Below are 19,459 nucleotides of genomic sequence, written 5' to 3' on the forward strand. Positions count from 1 at the left end.
TGAAATATTATACTACCAGAACACATGATTGGAGCATTGTACTAGTTGTATTATAGTTGATCCTACACATGGCAAGGAATGATTATTGTTGCCATTTGTTTTGGAGGTGGACTTCCTTTACGACCAGTGTGGTACACCTCAGTACTATCTTAGATGTGTTCTAAAATAATCCCAGTACAGGGGCCTGTCTGCTACTCACTGTTCTCATAGGGGAGTTTACAACTAGATTTGATTTATGCTCTGGCAGCCTCCTACGGTGTTGTCCGTAGTCTCGACCCCCCCACCGGCCTCGATGAGGCTCATCATGGGTCTGGGCTACTATTCCCCCAGCGGGTGGTGTTGGTGTCCGAGGCGCAAACGAAAAGGTCGAACCCTATGTACGAGTTGTCAGCAGCCGCATTGTTATGAGAATGGCTATAGCCTTTCAACCAAATCTCCTGGTGTTTGTGCATCAAAACGCTCAGTGGCTGTAGAGGCATGTCAATCACCACCGCGTCCGCGTGTGGCAACCTCTTCAGTACCTGCGAACTGAGACAAGGACATCGGTCTGTGATGTCCTTGCAAAGTGTTTCACCAGTGGGAGTCATCGGGTCAGTTGCTGAACTGACACCATTAGTGTCATTGTAAGGGGTGACAGTCCCCAACAAAGTGGAAGGTGTATCTTCGGAAGCAGAGTATACTCTGCGCATCAATGTTTTTCTTGCTGAGACGCCCACAGTGCTTGCGGAAATGTCCGAAGGGCAAGAGGAGTTAATCTCAACTACCATATTGCATGACTGCAAGGAGGAGGGAGGTTGCTTATTCACAGAGACAGCTGGCTCAAAATCATGAAAAGAATGGTCAATTATGTTGGCTGATGGAATGTGTCGAGATATCGTAATATCTCCTTGGATCGGATTCTGCCCCAAGAGGTTTTTCAACATCTTTATCTTTCCATCTTCATCACCTGAGTTCTCTCATCATTCATTTGGTCAGCAACTTCAATGAGTTCTACTGATTTGCCATCCAACTTTGTCATTGTGTTCATTAACTGATCGTCTTTGGACTGTAGCGTTTTGAGTAGAACCGTGTTACTTTGAGTAACGTTCAACAAAACTGCATGCATGTTATCAAGTTGAGCGCTCCTGTTTGTAGATAACTCTTTAGATTTATCTAGTTTGGCGTGGACATCATCGTATTTAGTTTTGGCTAAATTTATTTGTTCCTGTAGCATATGATTTTGTTCCTGTAGAAGACGATTTTGTTGAAGAGCTTGTGCTTGTTCATCGTCATACGTTTTTGCAATTACATTTAATTGTTCAGTTTTCAAGCGCAGCTCCATAGCTAGCAGAATCTTTCCCTTTTCTGCATTTGTCATTGGTTTCCCGGTTCTCTCCCTTTGTCCCTTTATGTCTCACATTACCTGCTCGTACCTCAGCTGTGCACTGCGGTATTGGACAGATGCCACTCTTGGGTGGCAAGACATCAGGGCTAGACTGGAGAGAACCTTACCTATGAGGCCTGTGCCCGATGGTTGATTTTGGAAAGCGTTGTTGTCTGCTTTTCCACTAATGGCATAATTAGTGTTGAATTAGAGTTAGCTGTTGAGGTCAGAGATCAATCCATTTGCGGGTGGGGTTGCTATACCCAAAGAGGCCAACGTCATGACACCCCATTGGTCCTTATTGCTTAATTATACACTGACTGATCAAATAAGACAGAAACGGTGACAAGACAGAATGACAATATGACAGTATCAATCCAGTTTTTATTTCAGAAGAACAACCATAAAAAATATAAATACAAATACAATGATCAGTTGTCTACGTAAGAAAATATACTATTATACACTAGCAGTTTGTGTATTGGGTGTGTGATGTTGCTTGAGGAGGAATCTCTTGTCAAGATGATGACATTAGTCATGAGGTCAAATAGATGTCCCCTCTGGGCAGCTTGGATCAGGAAGTAGAGGTGAGGAGATGGATGCATCCACGGGGTGATGGGTCAGAGGTCACATCATATTAACCACTGCTCCTGAGATGGTGGTGACCTTTAACCTTAATCTCTCTGGTTTAATCCCTGTCCATATCCTCTCTACCTGGACTGGACTATTTGTCACTACTGAGCCACTGACGATTCAAGAGGATTCAGGACTGTTGACTGATAGTCTATTCTGTTCCGTGATTCAGTGGCTGTCGTGTGTTCACTGCATCATATATTCATGACACATCCTGTAATTGGTGATGAGTCACTGAGAGCGTAATAATAGTTCCATCCATCACAGGGTACATTATACAACGTCTCTGTTGCAGTATCCCATTTTAACCTCTTTTTAGGTTTTTCTTGGTAGGTTGCTGTTGTTGTTGGTGTTGTTGATGCGTGACCTCTCCCAGCTGGGTCTATAGTGTGTGTCTCTGACAGGCTGTTCTTGTCTCCCTGTGTGTTTTTGAAGGTGTAAAGGGGCGTCTCACTATGGCCTGTCTGCCGACAGGAAGCGACGTTCCCAGGAGGGGGACTGCACTGACAGCACGTCAGAACTCACTGTGGCCACCCTGCCCGGCGATGGCCCCACCTCCTCCGCGGTCGCTCTCCTATCAGACGAGCCCGGCCTCGTCAACCCTGCCTTCGACCCCAGCATGGAGGACAACAGCCAATCAGGAAGCACCACAAGCCTGGCAGCCCGCAGCAGTTCCAAGAAGAGTGAGTGTGTGTGTGCGTACGGTTATGGGTAGTGCTGCACCTAGTAACCTTTCTCTGATCTATAAAGCACTGTGTGTGTGTGTGTGTGTGTGTGTGTGTGTGTCTGTGTGTCTGTGTGTGTGTGCGCATCACACTGTTTGTCACTGTGACTGATTGAAAATCAATAGAAAGCAGGAAGCCAGTGGAGGCTTTCTAGTCACAGTTTCATAGTCCCTCACTTACATAGATACCACCAGTAAACACTATTCAAACATGTATTTCCCCCCCTCATACCCATACACCAGATATATACTACCGTTCAAAAGTTTGGGGTCACTTAGAAATGTCCTTGTTTTTAAAAGAAAAGCAAATTTTTTGACCATTAAAATAAAAAATAAATAAAAAGTGACCCCAAACTTTTGAGCAGTAGTGTACATCCCATAACCCACGCACACTTACATACAGTATCTGTACTACTTAATGATCTTTGATGGAAATCCTGTTCTTCAATTAGCTTTTATAGCATCGATTTTTCACCAATCTATAAAATCTCTGTCCTGGGCTGGAGGGGTAGAGAAAGAGAGCGAGAGAGAGAGGGAGGCAGGGAGGGAAAATGTAAAAAGAAGGAGTGAGAATGGGAGGAATGAGGGTTAAATATAGACCAGGTCCATTAATGCTGAATGACGTGTTAGCCCCTCACCCTCCACTCATACCACCTGTGAACCCTGGAGCCACTCACGCGTGTCACACTCACTGACATCCCCCCTCTCAACGTGAGCGCACCGCTCTTGGGGGGGGGGCATCAAATGACGTTGCACCAGCACTTTGGCCAGAGCTGCAGAGCGGAGTACCCACCACCATGCAGAGCCACTGCTGCTGAACAAGCTGTCAGCTCCAGAAGCGCTGGGTGCGTTTAAAGAATAATGTGGCTGTCAGGAGGCCTCGCATCTCCCCAGGCCCGCAGAGGGAGGGAGGGGCGCTGCAGAGGCCCACTGCTCCGCTCTCAGGGCAGCCAGGCTGGGGCTCTCACTCCACTGCAGCCTGCTCTGCTCTGGTAGAGCCAGGGACGCACACTCCCTGCCAGAATCTCAACTATAGAAGATTATAGTAGGGTCTCGCTGCACCCAGTTTTAGCTGAAAGATTACATAAAAATGACTGCTGCAGTTTACAAAGCCCATCACCCCTGCAGAGTTTCTAGGCCCCCTCCCTCGAGTGTGAATTTCTATTCTTTCTTGTAATAATGAGTGTTTTGGGGAATTGCTGAAGGGTATTGATTGGAATCCCTAAAACAAATGTGTTCAAGCTGTTGTTAGGGCTTTTGTAGAGGCAGAGAGAACGAGAGATCTCCGGCATCTGATTGGCTGTGGAGAAGTGGTCTCAGAGACTTGTCCAGACATGTTCAGTCAGAACAGGGCTGATCTATAAAGTGTGCCCCTGTCTCTCTCTCCCCTCAGTCCGAAACTATGACCGCACCTCGGTCAGGAGCCGCTCCTTCAGGCGGTTGAACCGTGCTTTCAGTGTCTTGCGGAGGACCAAGAGTGGCACTTCCGTGTCCAATGAGACCGCAGAGGAACAAGATAATGCCAGGAACGCCAGTGTGCCCCAGGAAGGTATGTGTGTGTTCGTTTGAGTGAGTGGTTGTGTGTTTTCTTTTGTGCACTATATGAAATGTGTATATGCTATGTGTCTATGTCTATATTGTTTTGTCAGTGGCAATTGTGTTTAAATCAGTATGATGTCGGTGAGCTCTATGCTGTGTCTGCAGTTTCTGTGATTCTCTGTAGAGGGTATAAGATGTGTGTGTGTGTGTGTGTGCGTGTGCGTGTCCGCGTGTGTGTTTGTGTGTGTGTGTGTGTGTGTGTGTGTGTGTATGCACATGCGTGTGTTTGTGTGTGTATGTCAAGACTTGTGTGCATGTGTGTGCGTGTGTCTGTGTGTAGGTGCATGCCTGCGCTTGCATGGATTTTTGTGTCTGTGTTTACTTGACTGTGTTTGTGTGCGCCAGTGTCTATGTGTTTGCGAGAGTGTGTGCCTGTGTTTGCTCGTGTGTGTATGTGCGTGTATGTGTGAGCAGTTCCTTTGGCTCTGTGCTGAGGGTGACACGGCTGGGTAACTGCTGCAGCATATGTTCCTTTAATAATTCAGCTGCACATTGTGTAAGAGTCCTCTGGTCCCCAGAACAGAGCAGAAGATAGTGATCAGATGGGAGAGTGGGAGCCTGGGGCTCTGTGGGCCAGGCTTGGAGGAGAGAGAGTAGGAGCTTCAGGGGACAGGGACAGAGAGCTGCTGGACATAGTCTGGACTATACAGAGTATACAAAACGTTAAGAACACGTACTCTTTCCATGACATAGACTGACCAGGTGATTCCAGGTGAAATCCCTTATTGATGTCACTTATTGTTAAATCCACTTCAATCGGTGTCGATGAATGGGAGGAGACCGCTGAGTAATGGATTTTGTGTGTGCCATTCACAGGGTGAATAGGCAAGACAAAAGATGTAAGTGCCTTTGAATGGGTTATGGAGGTAGCTTTGTGTCAAGAACTGCAACGCTGTTGGGTTTTTCACGCTCAACAGTTTCCCGTGTGTATCAAGAATGGTCCATCCCCACCATAGGAAATCCAGCCAACTTGACACAACTGTGGGAAGCATTGGAGTCAACATGGGCTGTGGAATGCTTTCAACACCTTGTAGAGACCATGCCCTACATTATATAGTATGAGCCATGACTAAAATACAGTATATACATATAAGTGGGAAAAACAGTATGAGAACATTATTCAAGCGACCAGTGTTCAATTAATTATTCTGAGATGCTCTTCAATTTTGATTTTAATTTTAACACTCCACTTAAAACCCCTTAAAATCCCAATTCATAGATGTACATAGGGCAGTAATCTCTAAAGTGCAGGGCAGGGTATCGAGTGGAGGCCGGCTAGTGATGACTCTTTAACAGTCTGGTGGCCTGAAGATAGAAGCTGTTTATCAGTCTGTTGGTCCAAGCTTTGTTTGTTTATTTGGATCCCCATTAGATTTTGCAGAAGCAGCAGCTTCTCTTCCTGGGGTCCACAAAAAACAGGGACAGTCACACAAATGTAAAATACAATGACATACAAACCAAAACTAAAACATTGTGTGTGTGTGTGTGTGTGTGTGTGTGTGTGTGTGTGTGTGTGTGTGTGTGTGTGTGTGTGTGTGTGTGTGTGTGTGTGTGTGTGTGTGTGTGTGTGTGTGTGTGTGTGTGTGTGTGTGTGTGTGTGTGTGTGTGTGTGTGTGTGTGTGTGTGTGTGTGTGTGTATGTGTGTGTGTTAGTGTGTCCGTGTGTATATGTGTTTGTGTGTTTGTCCCCTCTGTTCCATTTCCTTTGATGCAGCAGTACTGTCTCCTCATTCGACAGTTGAGGTCTAAAGTTTGCATACACCTTAGCCAAATATATTTAAACTCAGTTCTTCACAATTCCTGACATTTAATCCTTAATTAGTATTTGGTAGCATTGCTTTTAAATTGTTTAACTTGGGTCAAGCATTTCGGGTAGCCTTCCACAAGCTTCCCACAATAAGTTGGGAGAATTTTGGCCCATTACTCCTGACAGAGTTGGTGTAACTGAGTCAGGTTTGTAGGCCACCTTGCTCGCACATGCTTTTTCAGTTCTGCCAACAAATTTTATATAGGATTGAGGTCAGGGCTTTGTGATGGCCACTCCAATACCTTGACTTTGTTGTCCTTAAGCCATTTTGCCACAACTTTGGAAATATGCTTGGGGTCATTGTCCATTTGGAAGACCCATGTGTGACCAAGCATTAACTTTCTGACTGATGTCTTGAGATGTTTCTTCAATATATCCACAGAATTTTTTCCTGTCTCATGATGCCATCTATTTCGTGAAGTGCACCAGACCCCCTTTTACCTCCAAACATAACAATGGTCATTATGGCCAAACAGTTCTATTTTTGTTTAATCAGAAAGTACGATCTTTGTCCCCATGTGCAGTTGCAAAACGTAGTCTGGCTTTATGGCGGTTTGGGTCAGTGGCATCTTTCTTGCTGAATGGCCTTTCAGGTTATGTCGATATAGGACTCGTTTTTACTGTGGATATAGATACTTTTGTACCTGTTTCCTCCAGCATCTTCACAAGGTCATTTGCTGTTATTCTGGGATTGATTTGCACTTTTCGCACCACAGTACGTTCATCTCTAGGAGACAGAACGTGTCTCCTCCCTGAGCGGAATGACTGCTGCGTGGTCCCATGGTGTTTATACTTGCGTACTATTGTTTGTAAAGATGAACGTGGTACCTTCAGGCATTTGGAAATTGCTCCCAAGGCTGAAGCAGACTTCGACAGGACTTCAGGACAGGACTGATTTCTTTTGATTTCCCCATGATGTCAAGCAAAGAGGCACTGAGTTTGAAGGTAGGCCTTGAAATACATCCACATGTAGACCTCCAATTGACACAAATTATGTCAATTAGCCTATCAGAAGCTTCTAAAGCCATGACATAATTTTCTGGAATTTTCCAAGCTGTATAAAGGTACAGTCAGCTTAGTGTATGCAAACTTCTAACCCACTGGAATTGTGATACTGTGAATTATAAGTGAAATAATCTGTCTGTAAACAATTGTTGGAAAATTTACTTGTGTAATGCACAAAGTAGATGTCCTAACCGACTTGCCAAAACTATAGTTTGTTAACAAGAAGTTTGTGGAGGTGTTGAAAAACGAGTTTTAATAACTCCAACCTAAGTGTATGTAAACTTCTGACTTCAACTGTAAATAGTAGCAGGGTGAACAGGCCGTGGTTCGGGTGGCTGAGGTCCTTGGTGATCTTCTTGGCCTTCCTGTGACACCGGGTGCTGTAAATGTCCTCAAGGTCTGTAAATGTCCCAGTAATGCATTGGGCTGACCGCACCCCTCTCTGGAGAGCCCAATGCAGTTGCGGGAAGTGCAGGTTCTGTACAGCCCAATAGAATGCTCTTGATGGTTATTTTCCTGGTGCCACTCCACCAGGGTTCTCACCTCTGTCCTGTAGGATGTCTCATCGTAAACTACGTATTTTCTACTTTCATTAAAAAATTAAAAGTAACCCGATTTCAACATCTGAAAAATACATATTTTTCAACGTTCAGAAAATAAGTATTTTCAACACCCGGAAAATGTATTTTAAACATACGGACAATACGTATTTTAAACATAATTTAGCATAGTGGGAGTATTTTAATTTTTGGAGGGCAGCAATAATTTTGTCTTGCCTAGGGCGGCAGAATGGCCAGGATCGGGCCTGTGTCGAGGGATACAAATCAAATCAAAGTATTTTTGTCACGTGTGCTGAATACAACAGGTGTAGTAGACCTTACAGTGAAATGCTTACTTACAGGCTCTAACCAATAGTGCAAAAAAGGTATTAGGTGAACAATAGGTAAGTAAAGAAATAAAACAACAGTAAAAAGACAGGCTATATACAGTAGCGAGGCTATAAAAGTAGCGAGGCTACATACAGACACCGGTTAGTCAGGCTGATTGAGGTAGTATGTACATGTAGATATGGTGAAAGTGACTATGCATATACGATGAACAGAGAGTAGCAGTAGCGTAAAAGAGGGGTTGGCAGGTGGTGGGTGGCGGGACACAATGCAGATGGCCCGGTTAGCCAATGTGCGGGAGCACTGGTTGGTTGGCCCAATTGAGGTAGTATGTACATATGTACATGAATGTATAGTTAAAGTGACTATGCATGTATGATAAACAGAGAGTAGCAGCAGCGTAAAAAGAGGGGTTGGGGGGGGTCACACAATGCAAATAGTCCAGGTAGCCGTTTCATTACCTGTTCAGGAGTCTTATGGCTTGGGGGTAAAAACTGTTGAGAAGCCTTTTTGTCTTAGACTTGGCACTCTGGTACTGCTTTCCATTTCTATGACTGGGGTGGCTGGGGTCTTTGACAATTTTTAGGGCCTTCCTCTGACACTGCCTGGTGTAGAGGTCCTGAATGGCAGACAGCTTAGCCCCAGTGATATACTGGGCTAAACGCATTAGCCTCTGTAGAGCCTTGCAGTCAGAGGCTGAGCAATTGCCGTACCAGGCAGTGATGCAAACAGTCAGGGTGCTCTCGATGTTGCAGCTGTAGAACCTTTTGAGTATCTCAGGACCCATGCCAAATCTTTTTAGTTTCCTGAGGGGGAATAGGCTTTGTCGTTGGAGTCGTGCCTGGCCATGTAGTCATGGGTGAACAGGGAGTACAGGAGGGGGCCGAGCACGCACCCCTGGGGAGCTCCAGTGTTGAGGATCAGCGTGGCAGATATGTTGCTACCTACCCTCACCACCTGGGGGCGGCACGTCAGAAAGTCCAGGATCCAGTTGCAGAGGAAGGTATTTAGTCCCAGGATCCTTAGCTTAGTGATGAGCTTTGAGGGTACTATGGTGTTGAACTCTGAGGTGTAGTCAATGAATAGCATTCTGACATAAGTGTTCCTTTTGTCCAGGTGTGAAAGGGCAGTGTGGAGTGCAATAGAGATTGCATCATCTGTTAATCTGTTGGGGCGGTATGCAAATTGGAGTGGGCCTTTCCATGACCAGCCTTTCAAAGCACTTCATGGCAACAGACGTGAGTGCTACGGGTCTGTAGTCATTTCTGCAGGTTGCCTTTGTGTTCTTGGGCACAGGGACTATGGTGGTCTGCTTGAAACATGTTGGAATTAGAGACTCAATCAGGAACATGTAGAAAATGTCAGTGAAGACACCTGCCAGTTGGTCAGCACATGCCTGGAGCACACGTCCTGGCAATCCGTCTGGCCCTGCAGCCTTGTGTATGTTGACCTGTTTATAGGTCTTACTCACGTCGACTACGGAGAGCGTGATCACACAGTCGTCCGGAACAGCTGATGCTCTCATGCATGCCTCAATGTTTCTTGCCTCGAAGGGAGCAGAGAAGTGATTTAGCTCTTCTGGAAGGCTCGTGTCACTGGGCAGCTCACGGCTGTGCTTCCCTTTGTAGTCTGTAATAGTTTGCAAGCCCTGCCACATAAGACAAGCATCAGAGCTGGTGTTGTATGATTCAATCTTAGCCCTGTATTGACGCCTTGCCTGTTTGATGGTTCATCGCAGGGCAAAGCAGGATTTCTTGTAAGCTTCCTGGTTAGAGTCCCGCACCATGAAAGTGGCAACTCTACCCTTTAGCTCAGTGCGGCTGTTGCCTGTAATCCATGGCTTCTGGTTGGGGTATGTACGTACAGTCACTGTGGGGACGACGTCCTTGATGCACTTATTCATTGATAAAGCCAGTGACTGATGTGGTGTACTCCTCAATGCCATCGGATAGCAAAACAGTCCTGTAGTTTAGCATCTGCTTCATCTGCCCACTTTTTTATAGACTGAATCACTGGTGCTTCCTGCTTAAATTTTTGCTTGTAAGCAGGATTCAGGAAGATAGAGATGTGGTCGGATTTACCAAATGCAGGGCGAGGGAGAGCTTTGTGCGCGTCTCTGTGTGTGGAGTACAGGTGATCAAACAAAAATCCCTCTGGTTGCACATTTAACATGTAGATAGAAATTTGGTAGAACTGATTTCAGTTTCCTTGCATTAAAGTCTCTGGCCACTAGGAGCGCCACCTCTGGGTGAGCGGTTTACTGTTTGCTTATTCCCTTATACAGCTGACTGAGTGCGGTCTTAGTGCCAGAATCTGTCTGTGGTGGTAAATAAACAGGCACGAAAAATATAGCTGAAAAGTAGTGTGGCCTGCAATTTATCACAATATACTCTATTTCAGGCGAGCAAAATCTAGAGACTTCCTTAGATTTCGTGCACCAGCTGTTGTTTACAAATATGCACAGACCGACCCCGTCTTACTGGAGTGCGCTGTTCTATCTTGCCGGTGCAGCGTATATATCCTAGCTGAATATCCTTGTCATCATTCAGCCACTATTCCATGAAACATAGGCTATAGGCTACAGTTTTTGATGTCCCATTGGTAGGATATTCGTGATCGTACCTCGTCTAATTTATTGTCCAATGATTGCACGTTGGCAAGTAGTATTGACGATAACGGCAGCTTTCCCACTTGCCTTCACTGGGTCCTGACGAGGTATCCGACTCTTTGTTCTCTGTACCTGCGTCGCTTCCTCTTGCAAATAATGGGGATGTCGGCCCTGTGGGGTGTTTGGAGAACGTCCTCAGCGTCCTCCTTGTTGTAGAAAAAAATATTTGTCTAATCCGAGGTGAGTGATTGCTGTCCTGATACCCAGAAGCTCTTTTTTTGCCATAAGATACGGTTGCAGAAACATTCCGTACAAAATCAGAAAGAGAGAGAGAGAGAGAGAGAGAGAGAGAAGGATCAGAGACCATATTATTCTCTAAGGCCGTCGATGAGGAGGCTGTGAGAATAGATGAAATATTCATAGAATCCCTCTGGAGAAAGAAGAAGGGGGGAGAGAGAGAGAGAGAGAGAGAGGGAGGAGGGAGAGAGAGAGAGACGGGGGAGAGAGAGAGAGAGAGGCGAGGGAAAGAGAAAGAAGGAGAGAGAAAAGAGGGAGAGAGAGAGAGACAGGGGAGAGAGAGAGGGGAGGGAGAGAGAAAGAGGGGGGAGAGAGAGCGAGGTTATATAACCATCATAGGTCTGTGTGTTAATGTGCTCTACTCCCTGGAAGCAATATGCGGTGATGAAGAGAAAATATTGACTTTGGAAGGGAGAAATTGCAGTGTGAGTAGAACTAGGGACTGGGGCTATGGAACAAGTGAGATTGGGGGAGAGAGTGGGCCAGAGAGAGAGAAAGATGGAGAGAATGAGCAGGTAGGGAGAGATGGAACCACTGATAGGTACAGAGCGATATAGATAGTGTATATAGCACACATTGTCCGAGGTAGCTGTGAGCTGGTTAGCTCTTGGCCCAGACTGTTGGCAGTATTGAACGGACACATACCAGTCCCTGCCTCCCCTATCTAATTGTCCAGTCCAGTCAGGGTGTGTCTGCTGCTCAGAGCTGGGAAACAGAGAGGACAACATACAGAAACAACTCTGCGTGGGAGAGGCTGAAGTTAGACCATCCCTTTGGTGACAGTGGTATTACTTTCACTCTTACACCTGAAAGATGACACTGTGTGTTTGTGTGTAAGTGCATGGGTGCATATGTGTGTGTACCATATGAGGTTGTGGTTGTGTATTTGTGAGCATTTTAGATCTAATTTATGTGCCTGTACAGTCACTGTGTATCGGTGCAAACCCTGTGTAAAAGTTGTGTGATGTTCTATCCACCCAAGCAATAACCTTGTAGAAAATTAAATGTGAGGTTTTTCCCAAGCATACTTGGTACAGATGTGACTAATGATACAAACATAAGAAAGGATGATCAGCCAAGTGGATTCTCCCCTTCGGCTTGTAAAGCTTGTTTTGGTAACCCGGGGGAGTCGAGACAGCTGCTTCAACACCAAACCTCTCTACACAGTCTCTCTGGCTTTCTCGCACCCTTCTCTTGTTTTCTCTCTCTCTCTCTCTCTCTCTCTCTCTCTCTCTCTCTCTGTCTCTCTCTCTCTCTTTATATATATATATGTATATATGTATATTGAACGGACATATACCTGTCTCTCCCTCTGTTGGCCTTGCAATGCGTCTTTGAGAGATTTCCTTCTCATCATAGAAATCAGAGTATCACACTCTCTCTCTCTCTCTCTCTCTCTCTCTCTCTCTCTCTCTCTCTCTCTCTCTCTCTCTCTCTCTCTCTCTCTCTATATATATATATATATATATATATATATATATTTACCTCCTTCACTCTCTCAGTGCTGGCTCTACCGCAGCTCCATCACTTGATCCCTGATGGTGAGGTTACCAGTATTAAGATCAACCGTGAGCCCTCAGAACCCCTGGCCATCAGCATTGTGGGGGGCAACGAGACTCCTCTGGTGCGTATCCTCATCCAGGACATCTACAGGGAGGGGGTTATTGCCCGGGATGGACGCCTGCTGCCCGGGGACATTATCCTCAAGGTCAGTGTTTTTGTTTCGAGTACGGTGGAGTACTACTCGCCATGTATGTGACTGTGTTCGAATTTTAATTACATCACAGCTATAGACCTAACATATTAATTCCAAAATGCTATGAATCCATTTTTAGAAAGGTTGGCAAATTAGCTTTTATTGTTTAAAGAAATTATGAAAGAGATTGGTGTGTTTTTTCAATATCTAATCATGGCATTAGGTTTTTCAATTACAGTCATGCATTTGTTTAAAATCTATCACTTGATGGTTTCATTTCAGAGAGACCAATAATCATGTTTTAAGCAGAATGCAACATACTGTATCCGCCTAACTCTGAGAAATACAGTGCCTTGCGAAAGTATTCGGCCCCCTTGAACTTTGCGACCTTTTGCCACATTTCAGGCTTCAAACATAAAGATATAAAACTGTATTTTTTTTAAGTCATTTAGCAGACGCTCTTATCCAGAGCGACTTACAAATTGGTGAATTCACCTTCTGTGAAGAATCAACAAGTGGGACACACATTTATTGGATATTTCAAACTTTTTTAACAATCAAAAACTGAAAAATTGGACGTATTATTCAGCCCCCTTAAGTTAATACATTTACATTTAAGTCATGAAGTGGAAATTGGTGAATTCGACAGTTTATTGAATATTTCAAACTTTTTGGATGAACGCAGTGCCCTTGCTTGGGTGTAGGGCCTGATCAGAGCCTGGAAATTCCCCTCACAGCTCCGTAGGCAAGCACCATGGTCTTGTAGCGGATGCGAAACTGGAAGCCAGTGGAGAGAGCGGAGGAGCGAAAAAGAACTTGGGAAGGTTGAACACCAGAATTCTGGATGAGTTGTAGGGTTTAATGGCACAGGCAGGGAGCCCAGCCAACAGCGAGTTGCAGTAATCCAGACTGGAGATGACAAGTGCCTGGATTAGGACCTGCGCCGCTTCCTGTGTGAGGCAGGGTCGTACTCTACATGAACCTACAGGAACGGGCCACCGCCATGATGTTGGTTGAGAACGACAGGGTGTTGTCCAGGATCACGCCAAGGTTCTTAGCGCTCTGGGAGGAGGACACAACTTTTGCTGCGATTATGTAAGTCGAGGGTATGTCTCTATCAGTTTTGCATATCGAAGACTGAAATATTTTCCCATTCCTCCTTGCAAAACAGCTCAAGCTCAGTGAGGTTGGATTGAGAGCTTTTGTGAACAGCAGTTTTCAGTTCTTTCCACAGATTCTCAATTGGATTCAGGTCTGGACTTTGACTTGGCCATTCTAACACCTGGATATGTTTATTTTTGAACCATTCCATTGTAGGTTTTGCTTTATGTTTTGGATCATTGTCTTGTTGGAAGACATCTCCGTCCCAGTCTCAGGTCTTTTGCAGACTCCATCAGGGTTTCTTCCAGAATGGTCCTGTATTTGGCTCCATCCATCTTCCCATCAATTTTAACCATCTTCCCTGTCCCTGCTGAAGAAAAGCAGGCCCAAACCATGATGCTGCCACCACCATGTTTGACAGTGGAGATGGTGTGTTCAGAGTGATGAGCTGTGTTGCTTTTACGCCAAACATAACGTTTTGCATTGTTGCCAAAAAGTTCAATTTTGGTTTCATCTGACCAGAGCACCTTCTTCGACATGTTTGGTGTGTCTCCCAGGTGGCTTGTGGCAAACTTTAAACAACACTTTTTATGGATATCTTTAAGAAATGGCTTTCTTCTTGCCACTCTTCCATAAAGGCCAGATTTGTGCAATATACGACTGATTGTTGTCCTATGGACAGAGTCTCCCACCTCAGCTGTAGATCTCTGCAGTTCATCCAGAGTGATCATGGGCCTCTTGGCTGCATCTCTGATCAGTCTTCTCCTTGTATGAGCTGAAAGTTTAGAGGGACGGCCAGGTCTTGGTAGATTTGCAGTGGTCTGATACTCCTTCCATTTCAATATTATCGCTTGCACAGTGCTCCTTGGGATGTTTAAAGCTTGGGAAATCTTTTTGTATCCAAATCTGGCTTTATACTTCTTCACAACAGTATCTCGGACCTGCCTGGTGTGTTCCTTGTTCTTCATGATGCTCTCTGCACTTTTAACGGACCTCTGAGACTATCACAGTGCAGGTGCATTTATACGGAGACTTGATTACACACAGGTGGATTGTATTTATCATCATTAGTCATTTCGGTCAACATTGGATCATTCAGAGATCCTCACTGTACTTCTGGGGAGAGTTTGCTGCACTGAAAGTAAAGGGGCTGAATAATTTTGCACGCCCAATTTTTCAGTTTTTGATTTGTTAAAAAAGTTTGAAATATCCAATAAATGTCGTTCCACTTCATGATTGTGTCCCACTTGTTGTTGATTCTTCACAAAAAAATACAGTTTTATATGTTTATGTTTGAAGCCTGAAATGTGGCAAAAGGTCGCAAAGTTCAAGGGGGCCGAATACTTTCGCAAGGCACTGTACGTAGTACAGCTAGGTTTTACATAGTCAAATGTAACAAATAACTACATTCTTTATAAATAAGTAGTACAGCTAGGTTTTACATAGTCAAATGTAACTAATAACTACTATCTTTATAAATACATAGTACAGCTAGGTTTTACATAGTCAAATGTAACAAATAACTACTATCTTTATAAATACGTAGTACAGCTAGGTTTTACATAGTCAAATGTAACAAATAACTACTATCTTTATAAATAAGTTTTACATAGTCAAATGTAACAAATAACTACATTTTTATAAATACGTAGTACAGCTAGGTTTTACATAGTCAAATGTAACAAATAACTACATCTTTATAAATACGTAGTTTTACAGCTAGGTTTTTTTACATAGTCAAATGTAACAAATAACTACTATCTTTATAAATAACTACATTGTAGTACAGCTAGGTTTTACATAGTCAAATGTAACAAATAACTACATTTTTAAATACGTAAATTTTACATAGTCAAATAACAAATAACTACATTGTTTATAAATACGTAGTACAGCTAGGTTTTACATAGTCAAATGTAACAAATAACTACATTGTTTATAAATACGTAGTACAGCTAGGTTTTACATAGTCAAATGTAACAAATAACTACTATCTTTATAAATACGTAGTACAGCTAGGTTTTACATAGTCAAATAACAAATAACTAAATAAATACATAGTACAGCTTTTTATAGTCAAATAACAAATAACAAATAACAGCTAGGTTTTACATAGTCAAATGTTTTAATAGTCAAATGTAACAAATAACTACTATCTTTATAAATACGTAGTACAGCTAGGTTTTACAAATGTAACAAATAACTAAAAAGTGTAACAAATAAATGTAACAAATAACTACATTGTTTATAAATAGGTTTTACATAGTCAAATGTAACAAATAACTACTATCTTTTAAATACGTACATAACTACATCTTTATAAATGTAACAAGGTTTTACATAGTCAAATGTAACAAATAACTACATTGTTTATAAATACGTAGTACAGCTAGGTTTTACATAGTCAAATGTAACAAATAACTACATTGTTTATAAATACGTAGTACAGCTAGGTTTTACATAGTCAAATGTAACAATAACTACATTCTTTATAAATAAGTAGTACAGCTAGGTTTTACATAGTCAAATGTAAAAATAACTACATTGTTTATAAATACGTAGTACAGCTAGGTTTTACATAGTCAAATGTAACAAATAACTACATTCTTTATAAATACGTAGTACAGCTAGGTTTTACATAGTCAAATGTAAGAAATAACTACATTGTTTATAAATACGTTTTACATAGTCAAATATAGCAAATAACTACATTGTTTATAAATACGTAGTACAGCTAGGTTTTACAGCATTCTTTATAAATAAGTAGTAATGTAACAAATAACTACATTCTTTATAAATGTTATAAATAGTCAAATGTAGTACAGCTAGGTTTTACATAGTCAAATGTAACAAATAACTACTATCTTTATAAATACGTAGTACAGCTAGGTTTTACATAGTCAAATGTAACAAATAACTACTATCTTTATAAATACGTAGTACAGCTAGGTTTTACATAGTCAAATGTAACAAATAACTACATTGTTTATAAATACGTAGTACAGCTAGGTTTTACATAGTCAAATGTAACAAATAACTACTATCTTTATAAATAAGTGTACAAATTATACATTTGTGACATCAATAGTATTATATATATATTTTTTAAGTATGCAATATAGTAATATGATGCCACCAGAGACCCTGGGTTTGCGCCCAGGCTCTGTCGTAACCGGCCTCGACCGGGAGTTTAACGGCGTTCTTCGTTTGTCGAAAGAGAGTCGGACCGAAATGCAGCGTGGTGGTTACTCATGTTTTTAATGAATGAATCACGGTACATGAAATAACTGATACAAAATTCAAAACAACAAAACGGAACGTGAAACCTAATTACAGCCTATCTGGTGAAACTACACAGAGACAGGAACAATCACCCACAAAATACACAGTGAAACCCAGGCTACCTAAATACGGTTCCCCATCAGAGACAACAAGAATCACCTGACTCTGATTGAGAACCGCCTCAGGCAGCCAAACCTAAACTAAACACACCCCTAATCAACCACAATCCCAATGCCTACAAAAACCCAATACGACAACACAATAACATAAACCCATGTCACACCCTGGCCTGACCAACTAATTATCTAAAACACAAAATACTAAGACCAAGGCGTGACAGAACCCCCCCCCCCTAAGGTGTGGACTCCCAGACGCACCTCAAAACCATAGGGAGGGTCCGGGTGGGCGTCTGTCCATGGTGGCGGTTCCGGCTCGGGACGTGGACCCCACTCCATAAATGTCATAGTTCCTCCCCTTCGCGTCCTGGGATAATCCACCCTCGCCGCCAACCATGGCCTAATATTCCTCACCCAGAACCCCACTGAACTGAGGAGTAGCTCGGGACTGAAGCAGCTCGGGACTGAGGGGAAGCTCAGGACTGAGGGGCAGCTCGGGACTGAGGGGCAGCCCAGCACTGAGAGGAAGCCCAGCCAGGCAGTTGAATCCGGCAGATCCTGGCTGGCTAGCAGTTCTGGCAGATCCTGGCTGACTGGCGGATCTGGAAGAGTCTGGTTGACTAGCAGATCTGGAAGAGTCTGGTTGACTAGCAGATCTGGAAGAGTCTGGTTGACTAGCAGATCTGGAAGAGTCTGGTTGACTGGCAGATCTGGAAGAGTCTGGTTGACTGGCAGATCTGGAAGAGTCTGGCTGACTGGCAGATCTGGAAGAGTGTGGCTGACTGGCAGATCTGGAAGAGTCTGGCTGACTGGCAGATCTGGAAGAGTCTGGCTGACTGGCAGATCTGGAAGAGTCTAGCTGACTGGCAGATCTGGAAGAGTCTGGTTGACTGGCAGATCTGGAAGAGTCTGGTTGACTGGCAGATCTGGAAGAGTCTGGTTGACTGGCAGATCTGGAAGAGTCTGGCTGACTGGAAGATCTGGAAGAGTCTGGCTGACTGGCAGATCTGGAAGACTCTGGCTGACTGGCAGATCTGGAAGAGTCTGGCTGACTGGCAGATCTGGAAGAGTCTGGCTGACTGGCAGATCTGGAAGAGTCTGGCTGACTGGCAGATCTGGAAGAGTCTGGCTGAATGGCAGATCTGGCAGGGAGGTTCGTGGGGCGACGCACAACTGGCCTAGCATTGTCCGGCTTAGGGAGGGCTTGGCCGGTAGGGATATCCTTGTCTCATCGCGCACCAGCGACCCCTGTGGCGGGCCGGGCGCAGTGCACACTAACCAAGGTTGCCAGGTGCACGGTGTTTCCTCTGACACATTGGTTCCGGGTTGGATGCGCGCTGTGTTAAGAAGCAGTGCGACTTGGTTGGGTTGTGTATCGGAGGACGCATGACTTTCAATTTTCAACCTTCGTCTCTCCCGAGCCCGTACGGGAGTTGTAGTGATGAGACAAGATAGTAGCTACTGAAAAACAATTGGATACCACGAAATTGGGGGGGAAAGGGGTAAAATTTTAAATTAAAAGAAATAAACATATATATAGTAATATGAGATCTGTAGTGAGACAAACTCAAATATACAGGACACAAATACTCCATTCCAGCTAAACAGCGCATTGCAAAACATTTCTAAAATCTATGAATAGAAAAATCTGAGAACAGCAATATTTTACATAGCCATGAACATACCCATAAGCAATCATTTCTGATTAAAAAAAACACAAATGTGAACAATTTGTGGATATAACGTTTTTGGACATAAACTCTTCAATATAACCTGAGATTTAACTCCAACTTTACATATCTCGCCCGCTCATCTTCAGGTGAACGGCATAGACATCAGCAATGTTCCCCACTGCTACGCCCTGGCCACCCTCAAACAGCCCTGCCAGCTGCTGCGACTCACAGTGCTGAGAGAGCAGCGTCACCGCTACCGTTCACACCCCCACGATGCGGCCGGTGGCTACCTGCCTCACGGCCTCTCCCACGGCCATCCCCTGAGAGATGACAGTATCCATGTGGTCCTGGCTAAGAGCACCCCAGAGGAGCAGCTGGGCATCAAGCTGGTGAGACGACCAGAGGGACATGGTGTCTTCATCTTCCACCTGCTGGAGGGCGGCCTGGCGGCACACGACGGGCAGCTCAGCGTCAACGACCGCGTCCTCGCCATCAACGGACATGACCTGCGCTACGGAGCGCCTGAACATGCCGCTTTGCTCATCCAGGTCAGTCTGCAGGGGTCAGGGGTCAGGGGTAAGGGAGCATTGGTTGGTTGTCGTTTACAATTCTTGGTAATGGTGTGTGTCTGGTAGTGTGCTTGGTATGCTCTGGGTTCCTGGTATAGTA

General features: G+C 44.1%; 1 protein-coding gene across 2 annotated transcripts in view; it reads left to right on the plus strand.

Annotated features, from left to right (window-relative positions):
* The window catches only part of lnx1 (ligand of numb-protein X 1), an 86,271-nt gene that overhangs the window by 41,471 nt on the left and 25,341 nt on the right, over positions 1–19,459 (plus strand). For both annotated transcript variants that reach the window (XM_064989404.1, XM_064989405.1), the window contains 4 exons: positions 2,432–2,679; positions 4,114–4,269; positions 12,425–12,630; positions 18,937–19,338. In XM_064989404.1, the coding sequence (XP_064845476.1) occupies positions 2,432–2,679; positions 4,114–4,269; positions 12,425–12,630; positions 18,937–19,338 (1,012 nt within the window). The remainder of the gene's footprint in view (positions 1–2,431; positions 2,680–4,113; positions 4,270–12,424; positions 12,631–18,936; positions 19,339–19,459) is intronic.

This window comes from Oncorhynchus masou, chromosome 15 (genome assembly GCF_036934945.1).
Source record: "Oncorhynchus masou masou isolate Uvic2021 chromosome 15, UVic_Omas_1.1, whole genome shotgun sequence".
Taxonomy (NCBI): domain Eukaryota; kingdom Metazoa; phylum Chordata; class Actinopteri; order Salmoniformes; family Salmonidae; genus Oncorhynchus; species Oncorhynchus masou.